This window comes from Mastacembelus armatus, chromosome 5 (assembly GCF_900324485.2).
Source record: "Mastacembelus armatus chromosome 5, fMasArm1.2, whole genome shotgun sequence".
Lineage (NCBI taxonomy): Eukaryota > Metazoa > Chordata > Actinopteri > Synbranchiformes > Mastacembelidae > Mastacembelus > Mastacembelus armatus.
In genome coordinates, this window is record NC_046637.1 from 12488001 (window position 1) to 12511651 (window position 23651).

Below are 23651 nucleotides of genomic sequence, written 5' to 3' on the forward strand. Positions count from 1 at the left end.
TGTGTGAAATGAAACTACCGTTAAGACAAGGCTGATGACTTGACACAGAGTAGTTCATCTCATGAAACAGAATTGCCAGATTTAGGTGGTAAGTACATGCAGCGTTGTAACTATCCTGTATTCCTGTAAGCATAATTTTTATTGCTAACCCATGTGATTATTGGCATTTATCCTTTCAATTGAAAGTGCCTGAATAGTTTTCATCTGTCTTGTATGTAGGTTGTTGAAGTAGTTAATGGAGACTTAAAGACATTTAAATAGTTTCTCACAATTAAGTTGTTATTTAATGGGTAGTAGAATTACGTTAAGAAAACTTTTACAAACACTGTATGACTAAATTTCTCATGCTCTAGGAGAGAAGATTATAAATCATGTCTTCTCAAAGAAAGAAAAGAGTTGGTTCAAATCGCTGGGTAGCAAACCAGAATGCAACACCCTTAGCAGATGACTTGCACTTATTGGAGAGTGCTTCTATAGCACAACAGTCAGTACCAGAAGAAAATATTGAATCATTAAACGTGTTGCCTGACAAGTCACAATTTGAGACACAACATCCATCTTTACCAGAACTCGCAAACAGAAAAAAGCTGTCGTCTAGTCGAAAAAATAAAGGAAGGCAGCATGTAAAGGACTCACCAAGTGAATCATACCAAGAACCCAAAGATAGAGTTGTGCAAATGACAAGAGGTGATGACACGCTCGAAACAGTACAAATGCCACTGGCCATAAAATCTGAGAGAGAGGGTGAATTAGGTCAAGGGAGTGCAGATGATATGTATGCAACAGTAAACAGTTCTCTGTTTTCAACCGCTATGCCTGGTTATTCTGAAGATCAGAAACTCACATCAAAATGTCCAGAAGAAGAAATTGTCAGTATTTGTTCTGCAACAGAGAAACAAAACAGGAAAAAAGATGAAGATCCGTCTGTTATACAATCATATCACAAAGGTAAAGAGGAAGTTTTAGAAAATGTTAGAAGTAATGAGGCAGCAAAAATGCCATCAATAATAGAGACAGTGGTGCATGTAAAAACAGTTGAAACTATGCTGGAGGGAGTGACTAAAACTGACATTCATCAAACCAAACAATTAAGTGGTCAAGGCAAAGAACATCTTGCTGACATCTCTGGCTTTAGTAATTCAAATTTAACTCCAAGTCCTGCAGACAGTCAAAAGCTGACAGATCAATCAGATGTCAGAGAGATGCCAGATGAAGTTCCCAGTTTGTTTTCTGTAACAGAAAAAGAAAATAAGGAAGGAAGTGAGGACACAGAATTGTTAATGCCGTGGGGATTTTTACAGGCTAGCTATTTGGTGAGTGAGCCACATGTGAAATCAGAAAAAGCAGAGTCTTCTATCGCACCAGAGATAACCACAAAAAGGAACAGTCCTGGAGAATATACAGAACCCGAAGGCGGTGTTGAGCGATCAATGGAATCATCATCGAAAGAAGAGTCTTTTTCAAAAATGAAACAAAATGAGCATTTAAATTTGTCTGAAGTCAGAGGAGCTCAGAACTCAGAAGATGCTGTAAATAAAAGGATAAAACAGGTTAAACCAACTCAAATTTATGAAATATTTGAAACTGATCATTCTGCAGAAAATACTGCCACCAGCACAGGAAAACCAGAAGACCCAGCTGAATTAAATGAATCCCAGTCTGAGTTAACTGTGAAAAATGCTGATGATCTTCTTACCAAGCAGGAACTTTCAAATCATGGTGATGAACAGAATGAATATCCTACAAAAGAAAGCAATGTGGAGGCTTTAGACCAGATAAATGAAGAGTATGATGTACATGACACCAAGAATCCACAGACCAGTGACACAGAAAGATTTGACACTGCACTAGGCCAGGTATATGAGACTGAAGACCAAGGAGAGGATGAAATAACACCCAGTGCTGAACAAATAAAACATCAGGACAAGGAAGGAATCTTCTCTGAAGTTGAGGAGTGTGAATTATTCTTACAATCCCTGCAACTAAAAACCCATACTCTTTTTGACTACCAATCTGAGGAAAATTCTGTGGGTATAGATGAGCAACATGATGACCCCATTGGGAACGTGAAAAAACTGGGGTCTACCCATAGAAATACAGCCAGACAGTATGTTAAGAGCTCTGCTGCTGAGTCAAACCATGAACTCAAAGATGTGGATAATAATGGCAATGCAACTGTCGAACCAATGTTATCAGGATTACAGACAACAGGACAAGAAGAATTAAGTCATGGGAATGAGGATGATATTATCATGTCTGCAACACAAGACAGTTCTTTGTATTCAGCATCTGCACCTGGTTATCTTTCTGAGGTTGAGAACTCTATTACAACAAACTGTCCAGCAAGTGATCTGGAAAGTTCAATTCCTAAAAGTGAAAGTCTTCAAGAAGATCATGGTGAAAGAATAACGGACTTTAATGTGGAGGTGTCTGCTAAATCAGTGGAAATCACAGTGAAAATGGACAATTTTGACATTCTTCAGCTTGAAGAAGTCAGTGGAACTCACCAGTCAGACGATGATGTAAATAAAGTAGATGAAGAGGAGTTTAAGCCAACTCTAGTTTATGAAATACATGAAACTGATCACTCCTTTGATAGTGTAACCCATAATACTTCAGAAAACACTGACACCAGCACAGGGCAACCTGAAGACCAAGTTGAAGTCAGTGACATGTCCCAATCTGAGTTGACAGTGCAAAGTACTAATGATCTTCTTACCAAGCAGGAACTTTCAAATCCTGATGAGGATACCAAGAATCCACAGTCCAGTGACATAGAAAGACTCACAACTGCACTAAGCCAGGTAAATGAGACTGAAGGCCCAGTAGAGGATGATGTAAAACCCAGTGTTGAACAAACAAGTCAGCAGGCGAATGAAACACTCTTTTCTCAAGTTGAGCAGCACAAGCCTGCCTTACAATCTCTGCAGTCAGAAATACCTGCTCCTTTGGACAATGAACCTCAGGACTATTCTGTGAGCATCAATGAGCAAAATGAGACAGACTTCAGCCCCATTGGAAACAGAAGAAAACTGGGGTCTAGTCGTAGAAATAAAGGACAACGGCATGGCAAGAACTCTGTGGCTGAATCATATCAAGAATACAATAAAGAAGTTGCAGAGAACACCAGGGGTAATGACGCCGTCAAAATAACACCCACATCACCGGAAATTGAAAGAAAGACTCTGGAAGAATTAAGTCATGGGAATGAGGATGATATTATCATGTCTGCAACACAAGACAGTTCTTTGTATTCAGCATCTGCACCTGGTTTTCTTTCTGAGCTTGAGAACTCTATTACAACAAACTGTCCAGCAAGTGATCTGGAAAGTTCAATTCCTAAAAGTGAAAGTCTTCAAGAAGATCATGGTGAAAGAATAACGGACTTTAATGTGGAGGTGTCTGCTAAATCAGTGGAAATCACAGTGAAAATGGACAATTTTGACATTCTTCAGCTTGAAGAAGTCAGTGGAACTCACCAGTCAGACGATGATGTAAATAAAGTAGATGAAGAGGAGTTTAAGCCAACTCCAGTTTATGAAATACATGAAACTGATCACTCCTTTGATAGTGTAACCCATAATACTTCAGAAAACACTGACACCAGCACAGGGCAACCAGAAGACCAAGTTGAAGTCAGTGGCATGTCCCAATCTGAGTTGACAGTGCAAAGTACTAATGATCTTCTTACCAAGCAGGAACTTTCAAATCCTGATGAGGATACCAAGAATCCACAGTCCAGTGACATAGAAAGACTCACAACTGCACTAAGCCAGGTAAATGAGACTGAAGGCCCAGTAGAGGATGATGTAAAACCCAGTGTTGAACAAACAAGTCAGCAGGCGAATGAAACACTCTTTTCTCAAGTTGAGCAGCACAAGCCTGCCTTACAATCTCTGCAGTCAGAAATACCTGCTCCTTTGGACAATGAACCTCAGGACTATTCTGTGAGCATCAATGAGCAAAATGAGACAGACTTCAGCCCCATTGGAAACAGAAGAAAACTGGGGTCTAGTCGTAGAAATAAAGGACAACGGCATGGCAAGAACTCTGTGGCTGAATCATATCAAGAATACAATAAAGAAGTTGCAGAGAACACCAGGGGTAATGACGCCGTCAAAATAACACCCACATCACCGGAAATTGAAAGAAAGACTCTGGAAGAATTAAGTCATGGGAATGAGGATGATATTATCATGTCTGCAACACAAGACAGTTCTTTGTATTCAGCATCTGCACCTGGTTTTCTTTCTGAGCTTGAGAACTCTATTACAACAAACTGTCCAGCAAGTGATCTGGAAAGTTCAATTCCTAAAAGTGAAAGTCTTCAAGAAGATCATGGTGAAAGAATAACGGACTTTAATGTGGAGGTGTCTGCTAAATCAGTGGAAATCACAGTGAAAATGGACAATTTTGACATTCTTCAGCTTGAAGAAGTCAGTGGAACTCACCAGTCAGACGATGATGTAAATAAAGTAGATGAAGAGGAGTTTAAGCCAACTCCAGTTTATGAAATACATGAAACTGATCACTCCTTTGATAGTGTAACCCATAATACTTCAGAAAACACTGACACCAGCACAGGGCAACCAGAAGACCAAGTTGAAGTCAGTGACATGTCCCAATCTGAGTTGACAGTGCAAAGTACTAATGATCTTCTTACCAAGCAGGAACTTTCAAATCCTGATGAGGATACCAAGAATCCACAGTCCAGTGACATAGAAAGACTCACAACTGCACTAAGCCAGGTAAATGAGACTGAAGGCCCAGTAGAGGATGATGTAAAACCCAGTGTTGAACAAACAAGTCAGCAGGCGAATGAAACACTCTTTTCTCAAGTTGAGCAGCACAAGCCTGCCTTACAATCTCTGCAGTCAGAAATACCTGCTCCTTTGGACAATGAACCTCAGGACTATTCTGTGAGCATCAATGAGCAAAATGAGACAGACTTCAGCCCCATTGGAAACAGAAGAAAACTGGGGTCTAGTCGTAGAAATAAAGGACAACGGCATGGCAAGAACTCTGTGGCTGAATCATATCAAGAATACAATAAAGAAGTTGCAGAGAACACCAGGGGTAATGACGCCGTCAAAATAACACCCACATCACCGGAAATTGAAAGAAAGACTCTGGAAGAATTAAGTCATGGGAATGAGGATGATATTATCATGTCTGCAACACAAGACAGTTCTTTGTATTCAGCATCTGCACCTGGTTTTCTTTCTGAGCTTGAGAACTCTATTACAACAAACTGTCCAGCAAGTGATCTGGAAAGTTCAATTCCTAAAAGTGAAAGTCTTCAAGAAGATCATGGTGAAAGAATAACGGACTTTAATGTGGAGGTGTCTGCTAAATCAGTGGAAATCACAGTGAAAATGGACAATTTTGACATTCTTCAGCTTGAAGAAGTCAGTGGAACTCACCAGTCAGACGATGATGTAAATAAAGTAGATGAAGAGGAGTTTAAGCCAACTCCAGTTTATGAAATACATGAAACTGATCACTCCTTTGATAGTGTAACCCATAATACTTCAGAAAACACTGACACCAGCACAGGGCAACCAGAAGACCAAGTTGAAGTCAGTGACATGTCCCAATCTGAGTTGACAGTGCAAAGTACTAATGATCTTCTTACCAAGCAGGAACTTTCAAATCCTGATGAGGATACCAAGAATCCACAGTCCAGTGACATAGAAAGACTCACAACTGCACTAAGCCAGGTAAATGAGACTGAAGGCCCAGTAGAGGATGATGTAAAACCCAGTGTTGAACAAACAAGTCAGCAGGCGAATGAAACACTCTTTTCTCAAGTTGAGCAGCACAAGCCTGCCTTACAATCTCTGCAGTCAGAAATACCTGCTCCTTTGGACAATGAACCTCAGGACTATTCTGTGAGCATCAATGAGCAAAATGAGACAGACTTCAGCCCCATTGGAAACAGAAGAAAACTGGGGTCTAGTCGTAGAAATAAAGGACAACGGCATGGCAAGAACTCTGTGGCTGAATCATATCAAGAATACAATAAAGAAGTTGCAGAGAACACCAGGGGTAATGACGCCGTCAAAATAACACCCACATCACCGGAAATTGAAAGAAAGACTCTGGAAGAATTAAGTCATGGGAATGAGGATGATATTATCATGTCTGCAACACAAGACAGTTCTTTGTATTCAGCATCTGCACCTGGTTTTCTTTCTGAGCTTGAGAACTCTATTACAACAAACTGTCCAGCAAGTGATCTGGAAAGTTCAATTCCTAAAAGTGAAAGTCTTCAAGAAGATCATGGTGAAAGAATAACGGACTTTAATGTGGAGGTGTCTGCTAAATCAGTGGAAATCACAGTGAAAATGGACAATTTTGACATTCTTCAGCTTGAAGAAGTCAGTGGAACTCACCAGTCAGACGATGATGTAAATAAAGTAGATGAAGAGGAGTTTAAGCCAACTCCAGTTTATGAAATACATGAAACTGATCACTCCTTTGATAGTGTAACCCATAATACTTCAGAAAACACTGACACCAGCACAGGGCAACCAGAAGACCAAGTTGAAGTCAGTGACATGTCCCAATCTGAGTTGACAGTGCAAAGTACTAATGATCTTCTTACCAAGCAGGAACTTTCAAATCCTGATGAGGATACCAAGAATCCACAGTCCAGTGACATAGATAGACTCACAACTGCACTAAGCCAGGTAAATGAGACTGAAGGCCCAGTAGAGGATGATGTAAAACCCAGTGTTGAACAAACAAGTCAGCAGGCGAATGAAACACTCTTTTCTCAAGTTGAGCAGCACAAGCCTGCCTTACAATCTCTGCAGTCAGAAATACCTGCTCCTTTGGACAATGAACCTCAGGACTATTCTGTGAGCATCAATGAGCAAAATGAGACAGACTTCAGCCCCATTGGAAACAGAAGAAAACTGGGGTCTAGTCGTAGAAATAAAGGACAACGGCATGGTAAGAACTCTGTGGCTGAATCTTACCAGAGGCCTTTCGAAGAAGTGCTTGAAATCGCTATGAGTAACGAATCCCTCAAAACAACAACGTCATTAACAGTAGAGAAAGATATAAAGGAAATAGTCATGGAAAGCACTCTGGAAACAACGGACAAATTTAACGCTGAAAAAATTAATGATCACGTACAAGAAAATACGCATGTTGACACCTCTCAGTTAACTAGTATTAGTGTACATTTAAGTTCTACAGTAGACCAACAGGTAATTGACCACTCAAGTTCCAGAGAGATGCCAGATGAGGAACTTCCTCATGTGCATTATTTAAAAAGCACAGAAACCAACCAGGAGACAGAGTTGTTAAGACAGTGGGGTCTCTTACTGGACGATAACATGAATCCAAATGGTATAGAGTCTTCTATCACACCAGAGATAACAACAGATATAAGATGTCCTGGAGAACGTACAGATCATGAATGCAGTGTTGAGCAAACAACAGTTTTATCACCAAAAGAGGAGTTGTCTACAAATGCAGAACAAAATGTCCATTTCAAAATATGTGAAGTCAGAGGAGTTCAGCACTCAGAGGAAGTTGTAAATCAAACACGTGTAAAGGAGGCTAAGCGAACAGAAGTACAAGAAATGCATAAAACCGACTTCAAACCTCAGGACAATTCTTTGAGCATTAAAGAGGAAACTCACACAAGCTTCAAACCCATAAGCAACAGAAAAAAATTGGGGTCAAGTCGAAGAAATACAGGAAGGCAGCGTGTATTGGACTCAACAAACAATGAAGTTAAAGAAGAAGTTGAAAAAACTGATGGTGATGAAGCCTCTGAAGCAATAAAAATGTTAGCAGAGCCTACTAAACAGCAAACCGACCCATATTTCAAACCTGCTGAAGAAATAAGACAAATTATTAAATCAACTGAAAAAAGAGGAGAGAATGCAGAAAAAATGCATGTGGAAGGTGCAACTTTGTCACAGAATATTATGGACTATCGTACAGGTATGATAGCAGACATCATTTCAAGGTCCGACGAAGATGACTTGCTCAAATCCACAGAAGAAATGAAAGAGGAGGAAAAGGAACACCTAAAAGAGCCTGAGAATAAAGCTCCACTTACAGGCTATGACACAGTTAAAATGGATGCAATACAGTCACAGAAAGCCTCAGTTTGGAAAGATGATTCAGGAATACAGAATTTTTCATATCATGATGACAATGTCACATCCCACGATGTCACTTTTGCTGTACTTGATCAAGAAGAAGCCGTCAGTACAGAAGCTTTATATTTTGACAAAACCTTAGTGGAACAAGAAATTCTTGTTCAACCCTGTAACAGAGAAGGGGAAATTGGAGTGGATGTACAGCAGCCTGGACAGGATGATGTGGAAGAAAAATGTGAACATACAACCAAGAAAGAACATAGCAGCCAAGACATGAATGCTGAGATCAAACACGTTGAAATGTGTTCTGCTACACAAAATAAAATGGACACGCATGCATCTGTGGAGAGCAGAACTTTTGTGGAAGTGGATGCAGGTAAGAGCCAACAGCATATACAAGAAAAACATAATTTAGATAGTGAACATTTGGAAGGAAAGTCCAAACAGAAGAAGAGAAAAATGGGGTCTACACGCAGGACTCAATTACATAGAAAACAAGAGGAAGAAATGGATAACCAATATCAAACAAGAGAAAGCAACGTGGATACAGAGGCTGACGTGAGAAATCTTGACCGGATGGAAGTTATGGAGGAACTATCGTTCATGGTAGCAAGAAAGTTATCACAACATGAAGGTGCACAACCATCACTGAGTACTGTGTATAAAAAACAACAGGAAACTAATGAAACAGGCTCTGTTCATGATGAGGAGCAAAACCTGCAAAGGAGAAACTCTGATGTGCACACTATAGAGTACACTATAGAGAACATTATAACTGGTGCCAATAAGGATGCTGGTGAGGCACCATCAAAGGTACGGATGCAAAAAACATCTGAATTTGCTGGAAGAAGCAGATGTTCAATAAATTGGTTGCTGTCTCCAAATACTGAAAACTCTGGAAACACAGACTCTGGTCTCACAGCATCTTTTTGTGAGACTGAACAAAGCATACAAAATGTTGAGCAAGATCTAGACAGTATAAAAGTAATACAGGGCAAAGCGTTGAAACCACAAGAAGCACCTGGAATGGATGTGGCAGATTTGGGAGAAGTGAAATCTGTGGACAAGGGAGGAGCTGGAGAAGAGCAAAGAAATGCCCAGGCTAGTATACAGGAGCCAAACATGAATGAAGAAGCTCACAACGCAAGCTTTGAGATGAAGAGTGAAAAATTCAATTCAACCAACAGGCGAAGAAAGATGGGCTCCACTCGCAGAAACCTTGGATCACGGCACCAAGGTGGAAATTTGGATCAAAAGCAGGAGGTGGATAATGAGGCAACTGCAGAGGATGTTGGAGATGTTTTGGCTGAGGGTGTCTCAGTAATCAAAGAAGAAGAGCTACGCTTTCACAAGGAAAACAAAACAATTGAGCCTGAACAAAGTAAAGAAACAGTCTTTGAGACTGTAGAATACCACCACATTGATAAGTCTCAGACAAATCCCCTGGCTCACCAGACAGTTGAAGAAAATCCTCTTTCTCTAAACCAAGAAGTAGAAACAGAATATCAGCTCACTGCAGATTACATCACTGCAAAACCATCCACTTCTACCAAACAGGACATAATGTCAGAATCAGCATCAGGAGGGAGAAGAAGAAAAATGGGATCCCATCGGAAGTCTCGTGGACATCATACCTATGAAGATCAAACTGTACGAGAAGACAGAGTAACAGATACAGAGCAAGGTAGAGAGGTCAGAAGTCTCACAGATGAAAGTGTGATTAAGACAAATGAAGACTCCTTGGGCCTGGACAAAGTATCAGAGGTAAGCAACAAGTTAATTAATATTATTGAAGTTAAATGCAACATACATCAGTTTCACTGCACACTAGTACTTTTAGTGTGTATTCAATTCTTATTATTCATTATTATTATTATTGTGCTTGGTTTCAGCAGCAATGCAACACATTTGCAACACACATACACACACATGCACCCTTCCCCTCCGAGCTCTGGTAAAGTGTGTGTTGCAAGGAGAGCAAAATGACGCGGTGAACCAAAATGAGGAACATTCAGTTTACTGTGCACTACAAGTTTCACACAGTGAAAATGAGAACAAAAACATGTAGTTACCTTCCTGAATACTTGTACACTGATATAAGGCATTCAGCTTAAACATATGTACAAGTAGGTATGTCTAAGAAACAAGAAAACAATGTATGTATGTAAATTATATACAATGCATGTATGTAAATTATATTAAAATGTCAGAAATTGAAGAAGAAATCTTCAATTGTCTGTTTTTGTCTCTGCAGGAAGATGAAATTGACACAAAACAGTCATCCAACATCGGCATGTCTAGGGCAGAGGAGTCAAGGCCTGTGAAGTAAGTCGGATACTGAGATTCAACAGAGATAAAAACACTGCTGCCAACAACATTTGTCCAGCAACCAAAACAGTTTTGCACAATAAAATTTTGCCATTAGAGAAAAATCTTCAGTGATTAATTTTTGAATATATGGCACTGTACTTTACATAAGTACTGTAATTGATAGCATGCCATTTATTCCTACTGTAATAGTGACCATTCTGCACCTGTTTTTTAAACCTTGAAACAACTTGTCTAAAGGTTAGCATTGAAATATGACATTAACCTTACATGCACACTAATCCTTATGTATAAACATTAGTATAGCACAAACGGTTTATAGTACAGGCACTCTAAAAATACATAAACAAGTTTGTTTTGTCAGCATGCCAGTGTCATTGTTGGTTCATAGTGCACTTATGTTATCCTGTTTAACAGGCAGGATTTCATTCTTCACTGGTCTGATCAAAATGATATATTGTGAAAGCCACATTGTAAAAGGTTTAAAGGATACAATGTAGATGCGTTCATTACAAGTATTAATTTGTCCATCTATCAGTGAAGTTATCAACGGGAATCTAATAAATGACAGAGTAAAGAGTAGTGAACAGGGACATATATGTAGGATGGGTCTTATTACTGTGTGCTTGTGGGGTTTTTTTATGAAGCACTTTGTTCATTCCATGATAACTTCCAATGAAAGCCATTACCTACTCCTGGAAAAATCTATTTTGTAAATAGATCTGCTATAGGACAGTCATTTTAAAGCATATCTGATGTTAGCTTTAACCACCAAATCACAGAAATTTTAATTGATTCATGTTAGTAATCTGCACAGTTCTGCAGATTCGTATCACAGAGAAATTGGAAATGCTGACTATTAGGAATTTTCAGAATATCATGTCACTAATACTGTATATAGCATGCTGTATATAGTGTTATCTAACACCCGATTGTTCTACAGTGAGAAGGCAGCTAAACCAGTGACTCCAGTTCAACATCCTCATGCTGAATTTCGTCTGGATCAGGAGGGTCAAAAGAAGACTTCTTTGGGTAAACAACACTAATACTTAAACATTGAAGTCAAAGTCATGGTAGTAGGTGGGTGATTGCAGACAGTTTTGTATAGAGAAACAAAGAAACATCTGTGACTGGAGGTGTGTTCTTGTTTTTGCTTCACAGGAGCAGACGTGAAATCGACACGTTACAATGTTTTGATGGTTGGAGACGCCAGTGTGGGCAAGACATCTTTTATGAAAAGAGCTCAAAATGGGAAGTTTTCTTTAGATATACCTTCCTCTGTTGGTGAGATCCTAGTCATTATCTAATTGTATTCCTATAAATCTATGTAAAAATACAGAATAGTGTTACATACATATATTTTCTAGGTCTTGACTCCTGCATGTGGACTGTGGTTGTGGATGGAAAACCTGTGGATCTACAGTTATGGGATACAGCAGGTCAAGAAAGGTATGCTACTCATACAGTGCATCATTGAAATACTTGCACTAGGTATTGGTGTTTCAGTTAATCATGTGAACTGAAAGGTATAAGCACATTGTAAGGAAATCTTGCGTTACCATTTTAGGAGTCTGCTTTCCTAGATAGCACATAATTATTGGACATATGGCTGACATTTGATAATTAGATAATTACACAAATTTATGGTAAAATCAAAAACTATGTTGCTCAACTTTTCTGAGATCTAGAATTTAGGTCACATATTACACATCATGTGATTTTGTGGTTTATGATGGCCTAAATGTACTGTTGTATGCATCATGGGTTTAAGAAGACACAGCAGTGGTGTATAGATGAATAGTTGCTACTCTTGTTGTTCAGAACAGGTTGTCCCTCTGTCCTAACAGCTTTCTTATCACCTCGATCAGAAGGCAGAGTCAGTACTATAGCAGCCTCCTGAACACGTGCCAGACACTATTCAAATCACTTCAAGTTTTGCAAATCCTCCTGCAGGCCAGGTTGTCATCCATTTCAAGATTGGTTTCACACATCTCAGCATTGCTGTGTTGGCTGATGTTAGCACAAGATATAGGTCCCTACAGCAGAGGCCGGACTATTGTGCAAGCAGCACGTTGATGTCCACACATTCGCTACATCTACTGCACGTTTTTTGAATTCCGACTGATATTAGATTAGCATGGATGAGATACAATGAGTTTACCAACAGCCCTATTATTGTAACTACTGAGGTGTATACATGAAGTTAAAACACTAACATGAATAAACAGCAAAGATCCCATTTATTTATGCATTTTTATATTATTGTAGAGATAGTTGCTGCTAGCACTGTGGTTCTATAATCACCTGGAGAGAAATAACAGATTGTGTCGCTTGAAAAAAGCTGTTAACCAAGTATCATTACACTATTGGAAACACACATTCTAGCCTTGGTGTATTTAGTCATGGTATAGTGTTTCCTACTACATTGTGATGTCGACTGCTGAATCAATATGATGAAAGTAATTAAAATGTGTTAGGGAGTGCAAGTAAAAAATATATATGTAAACTCTCTGTGCAGCTTGTCTCTGATTATTCTTTACCATCCTCATAGGTTTCACAGCATCACAAGGCAGATTTTTCATAAAGCCCATGCATTTCTCTTAATGTATGACATCTCCTCTGCTCAGAGCTTCTCTGCAGTCAGTTACTGGGCCAACTGTATTCAGGTATGCTGCATTTAAAGCTTCAGCCTAGGTCCATTGTCTTAAATTGTGAAATCTTTTCACTGCTTTACAGTCTTTCTTTGTATCTTTTTAATAGAGTGTGAAATTACAAATTTAGAGACCAGACATATAGTAATTTAGCAAATTGTGTTTAGTGGCTGTTTGTTATGAATAACTGAGGGACACTTGCTTCTAATAAACTGCCCAGTTTGTATATAGATAATAGTCTGATTAATATAGTTTTGCAATTGCTTTTGCTGCATAGTCAAAAGGAAACGTGCATGAACATACCATGGGTATTGCACAGCACAAGTACTTTTAAAATTTGGTTGTGTCTTTTATAGAAAATAGTGCATCTGCACCTAACTGTATTGTATCAGTGTTGATTGATGATTTTCAGAAAAGCTTTTTTCCCAGAAGCCAAGAGAAAAAAAAAATTAAACTTGCTTGTAATAAAGATTTTAAGATTGTGCACATGGTATCTAAATACCAGAAACATATCCGCCTGTCCATAGTGACAGACTGATGGCAGGAAAGATGCTTGTATAGCTGTTTGAACAAAAACCAATAAACTATGTTTTGCAGGAAGGGGCTACAGAAAATGTGACTGTTTTACTTCTTGGGAATAAGAGTGATGTTGCAGAACGGCGGGTTAAAACTCAGGAAGGAGAAATTCTTGCTAAGGTGTGGATCTGTAGCCTCAAATATCTGATGATCCCAGAATATAATAAAATATTTTTAATTATTAAACAAACACACTAAAGGCAGATGTTTTACTTCAACAGGAGTACAACTTTGAATTCATGGAGTGTAGTGCTGCATCAGGTGAAAATGTGATTCAGTCTTTGGAAACAGCGGCCAGGTAATATAGAAATACAGAATTTTTTTTTTTTCAAAGCACATCTTTTTATATTCTCTGTGCTGTGCTGTAATATCACTTGCCAGTCTCTCAGCTGATTGTGTTGTGTTGTGTTGATGTCAGGATGTTGAGCCAAAAAGCTAACACCAAAGAGGAAACCACAGTGTTACACAAAGAGTTCCAGCCAAAAAAAAAGTCAGGATGTTGCTGATCAGATGCGTTTGCCTAATCAGTCGAGCGGTGAAATCATGATTCCAAGGTGGACATTCTGTTCAGGTTAAGGCTAAGTTTCTGTGTTCATCACAACAACATCATATACTCAAACCATTCTTTAATCCAACATATTTTTCATTATTTACACAAGTTATCAGTTATATTTCCTTTTTACATTTACCTTAGCTATCTTATTATTTCTGTCCAGCAGCAGAGGGAACTCTTTCTGAGTGTTTTGATATGTATTTAATATATACATTCATGTAAATATCACATAGGTCAGGGGTCGGCAACCTAAGGCACGCGTGCCACAATTGGCACGCTGAAAGAAAGCCCACAGCACGCCAAGCACATTAAGACCAGACATAATCTTTTTCCCCCCAAAAAAAAACCCCTGGTAAAATGGTTGCCTACCCCTGATATAGATGGTGCAGGCATGATCTGTAATTATTACGTGATGAATAATGGATTTTTCTTCGCTATGAATGCTACTAAATTAATCTTGATATATTAACTAATCTTGGCACTTTCTGTTATTCAGGTCCATGGTTGAAAAAAAGATGGTTCTATGTTTAGAGGAATTGCTTCTGTCCTGTTATGTGCACAATCAGGCTGTGCAGGTCTGTTTTTGGTTTCATAGAAAACAGAAGAAAACATAAAAAATACAACATATATACAATCTTCAGTTCCTGTGGCACTCTCTTGGTCTGGCATCAAAAGTGTCATGCTCATAGTAAAGGTGACATGGCCTGTGCAATTGAGCAAGAGCAAATATTTTAATTTTGTAGTCATTTATTACAGTGATATTCAATAATAACTTAAGTTTAGTATGATTTATTATATCTTCTGTCTCTTCTAAATTAATTTTACATGGTCATCAGGTTGGCCAGATGATCATGAATAGATTTCATGCTTCCACAGTCCAATGCAGTTGTAGTAAAATATTAACAGGCTTTATAAATAAGACAAGTATAGATCTGAAGTTATATTTTATATTTCTGTGTATGTCCCTTCTCTCCACTGAATGCCTTTACTCATTTCATGTCTCATGTTTAATAAACCTCCAGAACTATATGTGTGCTCATGTATTTAATTTGTGACTGACAAAGACAAGTGTTTTCACTAAGGTAGCAAGTCTTTCAATTGGATCAAGAACATGACAACAATGGTGCAAATGCAATAAATTAGTAACAACCCTAAGGAGTGTTTGTGGCCAGCAAGAATGCTAAGACACCATCTTCCAACACTATCAGAGGACCCAGATGACTACAGCAAATCAAAGTGACTAAATAAGTGACTGCCACTGACTCCACTCCCAAAGATTTATTTCCACTGCCTTCACTTATTCAAATAATTCAGAAAAATTAATCACACTTTATTTTACAGGTTTGTAATTTCAACATACTAAATAACCTCCAACAACCTAAAACCTAAAACAACAATGGTCCATGAAATTTGGTTCCTGTTACAGGGTAAATATTCAGAGTTGTATATTCACACCAGATCAAATTTTGCATCTTAAAATTTGCATCAAAATATTCATCTACACACAAGAATATGATTAAGTATATAAGAATATATATTTCTTTTAGTGGAGACCTGTAAAATAAATTGTTAAAACTTTTATAAAATAAGTTAAGGTATAGAGCCGCAGGTGGAGTTTTATATTCTAAACTCCCTGTATAACTGCAGATTGTTATCTATTGCAATGGGGGAACTGTTAGCTGTTGATTTGTTTGTTGCATGTTTATTGAGACACTGTATCACAGCAGGGATCAGAGTCTGAACGCTCGTAGCAGTTCAGTTAGTCTAAATATTAAAGTTGTCTTGGAGAGAACAGCAGCTTGAAATAAAAGTTACTTTGACTTTTTCCACTTGTGCAGATCAAGCAGGGGCATCATCTCATCTATAGACCTTAAAGGGTGTTGATTTAATTCAACTTGGCACACCGTGTCTGTGATATAATCAACCAAAAAAAAAAAAAGTTTTTGTTTATATCAACATAGAAATCCACCACTTTTACAAAGAATAAGAATATATTACATACAAAACACATAGTGGCGAAAATGCTGAAACACTGATAAATGAAACTTAAAGACTAAAGTATGCATCTACAAAGCAAATGCATAATTTACAGATTGTGTCCAGTTTCAAAGTAACTTTCTCTGTTAGAAATCAGCGTTTCTGGTCCTATTTTTTCCAATTGAGCTCAGGCTTACAGAGTTACTGTTGACCAGAAATGTATTTTGTGAATTTTTTAGAAACCAGCTATCACAGTGACTTGCGTATACAGAAACAAAATATTTAACTGTACCTGCTGCTGTTTCCTTGTTGGTTTCATTTTATTGACTGGGTGTCATATTTACTTTCAATGCTTGTACTCCTAGCTGCTTCACAGGGAGTCTTTTAAAATTTTTTTCTTAGAGAAGTGGTAGTGCTGGATAGCCTGCATGACATCGGTAGCAGTCCAGTGGTGATGGATCAGGGCATCCTGCAGAGTGAAAGGCCCATCTCTTGTCCGTCTAACACCTGTACACACTGCTGTGCTGCGCAGCTCAAGTCCTATCTCATGCACAACTTTGCACAAATATTTCTGCGTCTCATTTATACACTGCACCTCTGTAAATGAGAATAAATGAGAAATATATCAAACATGATGATTTTTTATTGTCAAATTAGATTTTTTTATGTGTTCCATTGAAGACTATTGACCTAATGTGAAGTTAGGCAGCTCAAAGTGAGTGCAACGCAGGCCTATCAAAATTGGCAGCGATTTCCCCTCTGGCCCCAATAAACCTTGCACAGCCATTTCATAGGCTTCCTGTGAATGCATGTCTACATTGGAGTACCTGTATTGGAGAAAAAAAAAAAGTGTAACATATGTAGTTATGTTTACAAAAATTCAAGGGATGTATTTGACATACATTAACAAAGCTTTCTGATTGGCTCCCTGCAGCACTGCCAGTACTCTGTCCAGCTTATCCTGTGTGATGTGACCTATTGGATACAACATTGTTTCAGGGTCAGAAATACGCTCTGGGGCACAAGTGAGCTTATGTTTTGTTTATTAGTACAATAATGCATAAAATGGTTTTCACTTAACAAGGGGAAATGAGGCAAAAGCACATGCCCATAAGCCACTGTGGTCGTTAAATAGGAAAATCTGAAATCTAAGAAAGCAATTCAAGTTGCAGTATACAAGATGAATGATACACTAAACACTGTTACTTCAAACCAGTGGTGAGCTAAGCAATCAGTAAATCAGTTTGGCTTAAAGTAGTTTTAGCTATAATAATACTACCACAGCAAGACTTTAGGTCAATGAACTGAGAAAATTCCTAAACATCAACAAATTTTCATGAACTTCTGAAAAACAGTAAGATATCCTACCATAGGTGGACCTTTCCACAACTCGACCCATGTGAGAAAAATCGTTTGTTGCAGTCCCAAATTCACCCTGTAATGTGTAATCCTGAAACACATCAAGTTTATGTTGTGGCTTCAGTGGATCTTGTTATTTCTCATATAAAACAAATACAAATCTAAAATTACCCTTGTGATTCGTGTTTTGTATAAATTATTCAGGGCCTTGTTTCCATTTCCAACTGCAAGAACTGAAGATAAAAAAAGTGAATATTCTGTACAACTTCATAAAATAAAATAATGCCCACAAAAGTATTTTCTGGTATCATCAGCACTAAAAATTATACCTAAGACACCAGAAGAAAATGCATCCAGGCGATGTCCTACTCCAACTCGAATGTGTTGGAATTCAGGCCCAGTTACTAAAACACAGAAAAAATATAGTTTATTCACAGAGAGAGAGAGAGAGAGAGAGAGAGAGAGAGAGAGAGAAAGAGAAGAGAGAGAGAGCTACTTTATTCATCCCCCATAGGGGAAATTCAGGATGTTTGGCTCTCATATTATCATGTCAGGATGTTTATTAATATTAATCAATGACTGATATTTTGGATAAGTGGGATTTTACTGTGTATCTAAGCAAAGCAACTGTTTGGGAGTACATCTTTGACTCTGTCCTCAGAGCAGACACCATGACATGAGGCAGTGAAGATCAAACAAATCTAAAGACCACCATGGGTCAGTTTGGTGGTGTGAGATCCAGCTATGTATTTAAAAGTGGACTCACATACCCAATGGATGCTTGGATAGTACAGGTATAGAGGCTGCAGACAGTGTGAGTTCTTTGGGTGCTGCAGTACCACTTTCTGGGTGTGGCAAGAAGCGGACCTCCTGAGGAAGTGGCTGGGATAGTGTGACGTTCAGACCTGTACGGTGATAGATACAGAGGTCAATCGGTTAAAGTGATTTATTTAAGGGTACATTTAAAGTTGATAAAACATACATATTATGCCTCACTGTTCCAGCAGACAAAAGAATTTATTTCAGTGCGAGTATTTTGAAGGATAACCGTAATGTTGTTCTCACCTTTAAGAAGATTTGCCTCGATGCTATCACGTACGAGTTTCCAGTGAACACCCGATGGTTTGTAGACACAAAACAGACCCTCCAACCTCCGAAACATGCGAATCGCTGGAGTTGCCATTGTAGTATTATCCGATCATTCAATTTCTTGAACAACTACATCTCTTGAGCTTTTTCAAGGGACCGTTTATTTTCTAAAACATGATTTGCTTCTCCTAAGCCTTCCTTCACGGCATGTGAAGATCTGACATGCGTACCCAGTCCTGCACTTTTTGGTAGCTAATTCTGACCCTACCGCCACCTGCTGTGCTGGATGTATAAAAGAGGGAATGACAACATTATAATGGTAAAACATATCAGTCACCAAAAATATAAATGAAGCGGGCTTATGTGTAGTACGATTTGGATGCGGCAGATTTGTTGTTGTTTTTTTTAATATATACATTAAAAATGAATGTTGATAGAGGTCGAAACCAGAAGATGGTAACAGCTGCATTAAAACCGAAGAAGAAGAAGAAGAAGCAGCAGCAGCAGCAGAAGAAGAAGAAGAAGAAGAAGAAGGGTACCAGTAGCAGTTAAATACAACCATTGACAGTTCTGAAGACTTGACCTTGGTAACGTTAAAATGTTATACCTTGTACAGTTAAATGTATTTGTTTTGAGTGGTTTCTAACATAGTTTCATGGACAAAAAAATGACTAGTAATAAAACTAAATGAAGTAACACAGCGCTAGCTGTACGAGGACATTTTATGCAAACAGATTTGGTTTTAACGTCCATTACCAAGACGACGTTGACGATGGCCTCCAATTAAGTGACGTCACTTAGTAATTATTACCACGGAGCTGCAACAAAAACATTTATCATAACTCCAACACGCGCGGGCATGTGTGTGCAGTAGTATTTATATCTTTGTAAGGACCACTTTGAGTATAGTTCCATTCGAGTGAGGACATTTTGGCAAAGTGAGGACATTTTTGTTGGTCCTCATTTTGTCAGACTGTTTGAGCGTTAAGTCTTGGTTTTAAGGTTAAGATTAGGGTAAGAACTGAGGTCAAAGCATTTTGTTGTGTGTGGGTAAGGGTCTAGGCCATGCATTATGTCAGTGAGTGTGTGTGGGTGTGTGTGTCAGCAGGGATTTAAATTTAACCTGTGATAGACTGTAGTGATAGTTTGAGCAAAGTTGTTTGGGTCACAGTCGCTTTAGTTAGCCTGGTTTACAGTAGCATCAAAATGTTCAAAGCACCACTTTGTCTGGCAGGAACATGGATGTTCAAATAATATAAGTTACATTATATATTATTATTACATCCATGGGTGGTATTGGCTTCATTTGTGAGAAGTGTTAAAATAGATTTTTATTTAGGAATGTCCACTGTGTAAATTTGAACAAAGGCAGATACAAGACAGATAAGTTTCCTCAATGCAGGACCCACTCTCAGGCCATTACCATTTCAGATGATAATATGCTTTAGTGGTTTGTATTACTATTACAAACCAAATGACATAGAACATATGAAGATATGGTCTTGATACCACTATTCACAAGTTACAATTGAGCGTGGTGAACTATTAACAGAATAGTTAATGACTTTAGATACAGACTTTAAGGTTTGTCTGAGTGGATCTCATAGAAACAGTCTGGGTAGGCAACATTCACTAAAAAATGTTCTCGATTTGTTTAACCATTAGCTGTCTTATCTCTGATCTCACTTGTGCAGGTATAATGCAAGCTCCTCTGCGGTGGGTGCTATGGGATGTAAAGGACACCCTCCTAAAAGTGCGTTCATCTGTGGGACAGCAATACTGCAAGGAGGCTGAACGAATGGGCTTGTGCCTCAGTCCTGTTGAAGTCGATGCTGCTTTCCATGAGGTGTATCGAAATTATTCCAAAAAATACCCAAACTACGGCATTGCTCAGAACCTGAATGGAAGATCTTGGTGGATGGGGGTGGTGCAGGACACTTTATCCCTGTGCAGGGTACAGGACCCAGACCTGTTAAATACAATAGCTGACAATGTATATTATAACTTCTGTAATGCTGAGAACTGGGAGGTAAATGACAATTCATTTTACACATTACAGACAAATTCATACACATAGATTGAATAATCAATGTTTTAAATTAAAACTGTCTGTAGATAATTTTGACATTATGGGTCTGTGTTTGAACTTTATCATTGTTTCCAGTGGTGAGTACACAGGAAATAGAATTGATTTGATAATAGAATAATATTCTTTTGTTTCAGGTATTTACAGACTCAAAGAAGACCCTGGAGAGTTGTTTTTCTCTGGGACTGAACCTGGGTGTGGTGTCCAACTTTGACACCCGCTTAGAAGCAATTTTACGTGTTTCTGGCTTGTTATCTCACTTCAGTTTTCTGATTAGTTCTGAGGAAGCAGGTGTAGCAAAACCAAATCCAGCCATCTTTCATCATGCACTGCAGAAATGTGGTGTACCAGCTGCCAGTGTAGCACATATTGGGGACCACTATGTGAATGATTACCTCTCCTCTCGGTCTGTGGGCATCCACGGGTTTTTGCTAGACAGACGCAATCTTTGCCAACCTGGTGTTCCTCAAGATCATCGACTCAGGTCTTTGGAGGAGCTGCCAGCACGGCTTCAGCAGTACATGGACTAATGCCAAACAGACATGTGTTTAAGTGCAGAGCTACAACAATCTAAAAATGTCACCTTGGAATCAGTGAAACCGAGGCATTTTTGACATTAAGCATTTCTTGATGCTTGATGTTGTTATAGTTTAAATTATTAATTGAGAAAATAGTAAGATTAATTAATTAATTAATCTGCATACTAGGCATCTAAAGTTGCAGTAGTGCTAATATAGCTCTAATTCATAAAATGGTTTAGGCCATCATTAAATAATTTTGTGGATTTTAATCAGATTTTCCACATATTTGTAAGCATAGATTAGATGCTATACATACAATTTAAACAATTTTGCCCAGATGAATGCAGAAGGAAGCATAGCAGCATAATGGCTATCAACATCTGACGTTTATCACTTCATGAATAAAAACTGAAATATCAGGGTCTCATGTTCATGATCTCAAGATCCTCTTCGGATGAACTGACCTTTTAATTGAAGGTACTGGGCTTTCATCATTTCTAATAATTTGTTCAGTGATTAGCAGGTTGCTTAACCCTAATACCTTTGTAAATACTCTTATTTTTAAACCATCTGGTCAGAGGCAGATACTGGGAATGTTGAGCTGGGTATCAGAAGGGCCAGAGCAGGAAATGAATGAAAACGAATAACATTACAGTTCAAAGGAGATCTCCAGTGTCTTTTGGGGAATAGGGATTGGCACAAATCAGATTTAAAGGGTTCAAGTGAATTTTCTGATGTTCACAAAATGGCCTTCCATTTTGTGGCCCAAAATGTGAATAAACACAAAGTTTTTAGAAAGTTTTCACTTTCCTTTGTTTCCTTGTTCGAACATGACTTAATTTGTTTTTTCTTGAACTTCTTTGTTCATAATGGGTACGGTATATTTTTATGGAAGCACCCACAAGAGCTGCTTAATTCAAAGCTGGTTTAGAGGCTCAGCCAGACGGCTCTAAAGGGCTCCACTGAAATCCAATTGCAGACATAATGAGATTGCAAAACAATACGAAGCTCCTGATACAGAGAGCAGAAGTTAAGAACAGAGCATGTGCAAGATGTTATGAAGTAAAATGACAACCCAGTGACGTATTGGAAATATAAAACCAAAGTATATATGTCTTGTACAATAAACAATTAATTTATATAGATTATAGGGTATAGATTCTGTCAAAAAGGCACAAATTAAAAAATTAACTGAATAGCAATGCTGTATTGAAGAGCGTTGAAACATTTCCTTCAGCTAAAAAAGCACTCAAGAGTTGGCCTCTGTTCAATTGTGCTTGGGGTTCAGGGTTTCATGTTGGCCATTCTGCATCTTAAAATATTCCATGGAAGAGAAAAATAGAAGAGCAGAGTGCTCGGGTGGAATTTAAGTATTTGAAGAGAGCAAAAAACAAAAAGGAAAGACCTTTAGAAGTGAAAAGAAGGTCACACAATGGATCAAATAATGGACTCGAGCTGGACTGGCAATTATAAAGCACATAAAAAACAAGAAGACACACTTGCATTTATAATTCTTCATTGGAAAACAAATGCAGATAAAGGCTTTCCAATTGTGACAACTTAAATCTAACAATGAAAAGGGTTAATCATTCGTGGCATCTCCTTTTCAAATGATTCTGTATTGACACTATATACATATATACACACAGAGAATATTTCTGTTTTTCATACAGTATGTACACACTGCTGTAATAACAATGCATATTATGAATGTAAATATCACATACTGTAAACTAAAGAGTGGTATGTCATCCCCTCAAGAGTCTTTTGGCATGTAATTACCATCACATTCATTTTATGGTGGATAATTTTGACTCATAACACAAAGTGTGTCCACAATTTATGTCAGTTTGTAATAATCATTTTGGTGTCCTTTATCAACTCACCTTCAGAGGCTTTTCTCACTTTAAAAGTATTTAAATTGAAAGTAGTGGCAATGCTATAACACACATCAAATAAAGAGCATTATTTGATATTTGTTTAATAAATTCAAGCAGTGACTAAAGTGTGTGCATGCCTAGTGGATGAGTGCACGTGCCTCTTCCCATCAGTGCTCATTGAAGCAAAGTTAGAAATGAGTATTTGGCATCTCAATGTGTAGATGCCCTTTCAAGTGACTATATTGTACAGTAAGTACAGTTTTTTATGATCAGCAAGCAAGCTTGCAGAAAAGTGCAATTTTACATTAGTACCATAGAACAGTGTGGCCACTCAGAACATGCATGTGTCTGTACAGTTATAGCTTGCAAATCAAAAACCTCTGATGCATGATCAAGTTCAAGTGCAGATCAGTAATAAAAAAACTGACATTAGCTTCAGTAACAAAGTAGAGTCATCAAATCATTTGAAATTTTACCTGAATTATTTTTCTTCTCCATATCCAAAACA

The 23651-nt window shown here is 38.2% G+C and overlaps 3 protein-coding genes across 6 annotated transcripts; 2 read left to right on the forward strand and 1 right to left on the reverse strand.

Moving 5' to 3' along the window:
• Positions 1-13: 13 nt before the first annotated feature.
• rab44 (RAB44, member RAS oncogene family) lies at positions 14-15256 on the forward strand. Of its 3 annotated transcripts, none has more exons than XM_026306380.1 (11): positions 14-88; positions 354-8626; positions 8669-9887; positions 10378-10448; positions 11395-11483; positions 11613-11735; positions 11819-11900; positions 13003-13117; positions 13700-13798; positions 13900-13976; positions 14097-15256. In XM_026306380.1, the coding sequence occupies exons 2-11, from the start codon at positions 372-374 to the stop codon at positions 14182-14184; spliced, it is 10218 nt and encodes a 3405-aa protein (XP_026162165.1). In that variant the 5' UTR covers positions 14-88; positions 354-371; the 3' UTR covers positions 14185-15256. The 3 variants fall into 3 exon arrangements, with proteins under 3 accessions (XP_026162165.1, XP_026162166.1, XP_026162164.1); XM_026306381.1 differs by having other exon boundaries at positions 354-8623; positions 8666-9887; XM_026306379.1 differs by having other exon boundaries at positions 354-9887.
• A 4-nt stretch (positions 15257-15260) lies between these two features.
• Positions 15261-18891, reverse strand: trub2 (TruB pseudouridine (psi) synthase family member 2). Of its 2 annotated transcripts, XR_003295660.1 has the most exons (9): positions 18633-18891; positions 18338-18472; positions 17897-17971; positions 17739-17800; positions 17577-17658; positions 17111-17183; positions 16899-17035; positions 16501-16805; positions 15261-16140 (listed from the first exon to the last, which is right to left on the reverse strand). XR_003295660.1 is itself a non-coding variant. In XM_026306382.1 (8 exons), the coding sequence occupies exons 1-8, from the start codon at positions 18748-18750 to the stop codon at positions 16579-16581; spliced, it is 909 nt and encodes a 302-aa protein (XP_026162167.1). In that variant the 5' UTR covers positions 18751-18891; the 3' UTR covers positions 15261-16578. The 2 variants fall into 2 exon arrangements, 1 of the variants encoding a protein (XP_026162167.1); XM_026306382.1 differs by having other exon boundaries at positions 15261-16805.
• Positions 18892-19141: 250 nt separating this feature from the next.
• On the forward strand, positions 19142-22064 carry hdhd3 (haloacid dehalogenase-like hydrolase domain containing 3). The gene is made up of 3 exons (XM_026305813.2): positions 19142-19243; positions 20351-20685; positions 20880-22064. Exons 2-3 carry the CDS (start codon positions 20356-20358, stop codon positions 21270-21272), a joined length of 723 nt encoding a protein of 240 aa, XP_026161598.1. The 5' UTR covers positions 19142-19243; positions 20351-20355; the 3' UTR covers positions 21273-22064.
• Positions 22065-23651: the final 1587 nt, after the last annotated feature.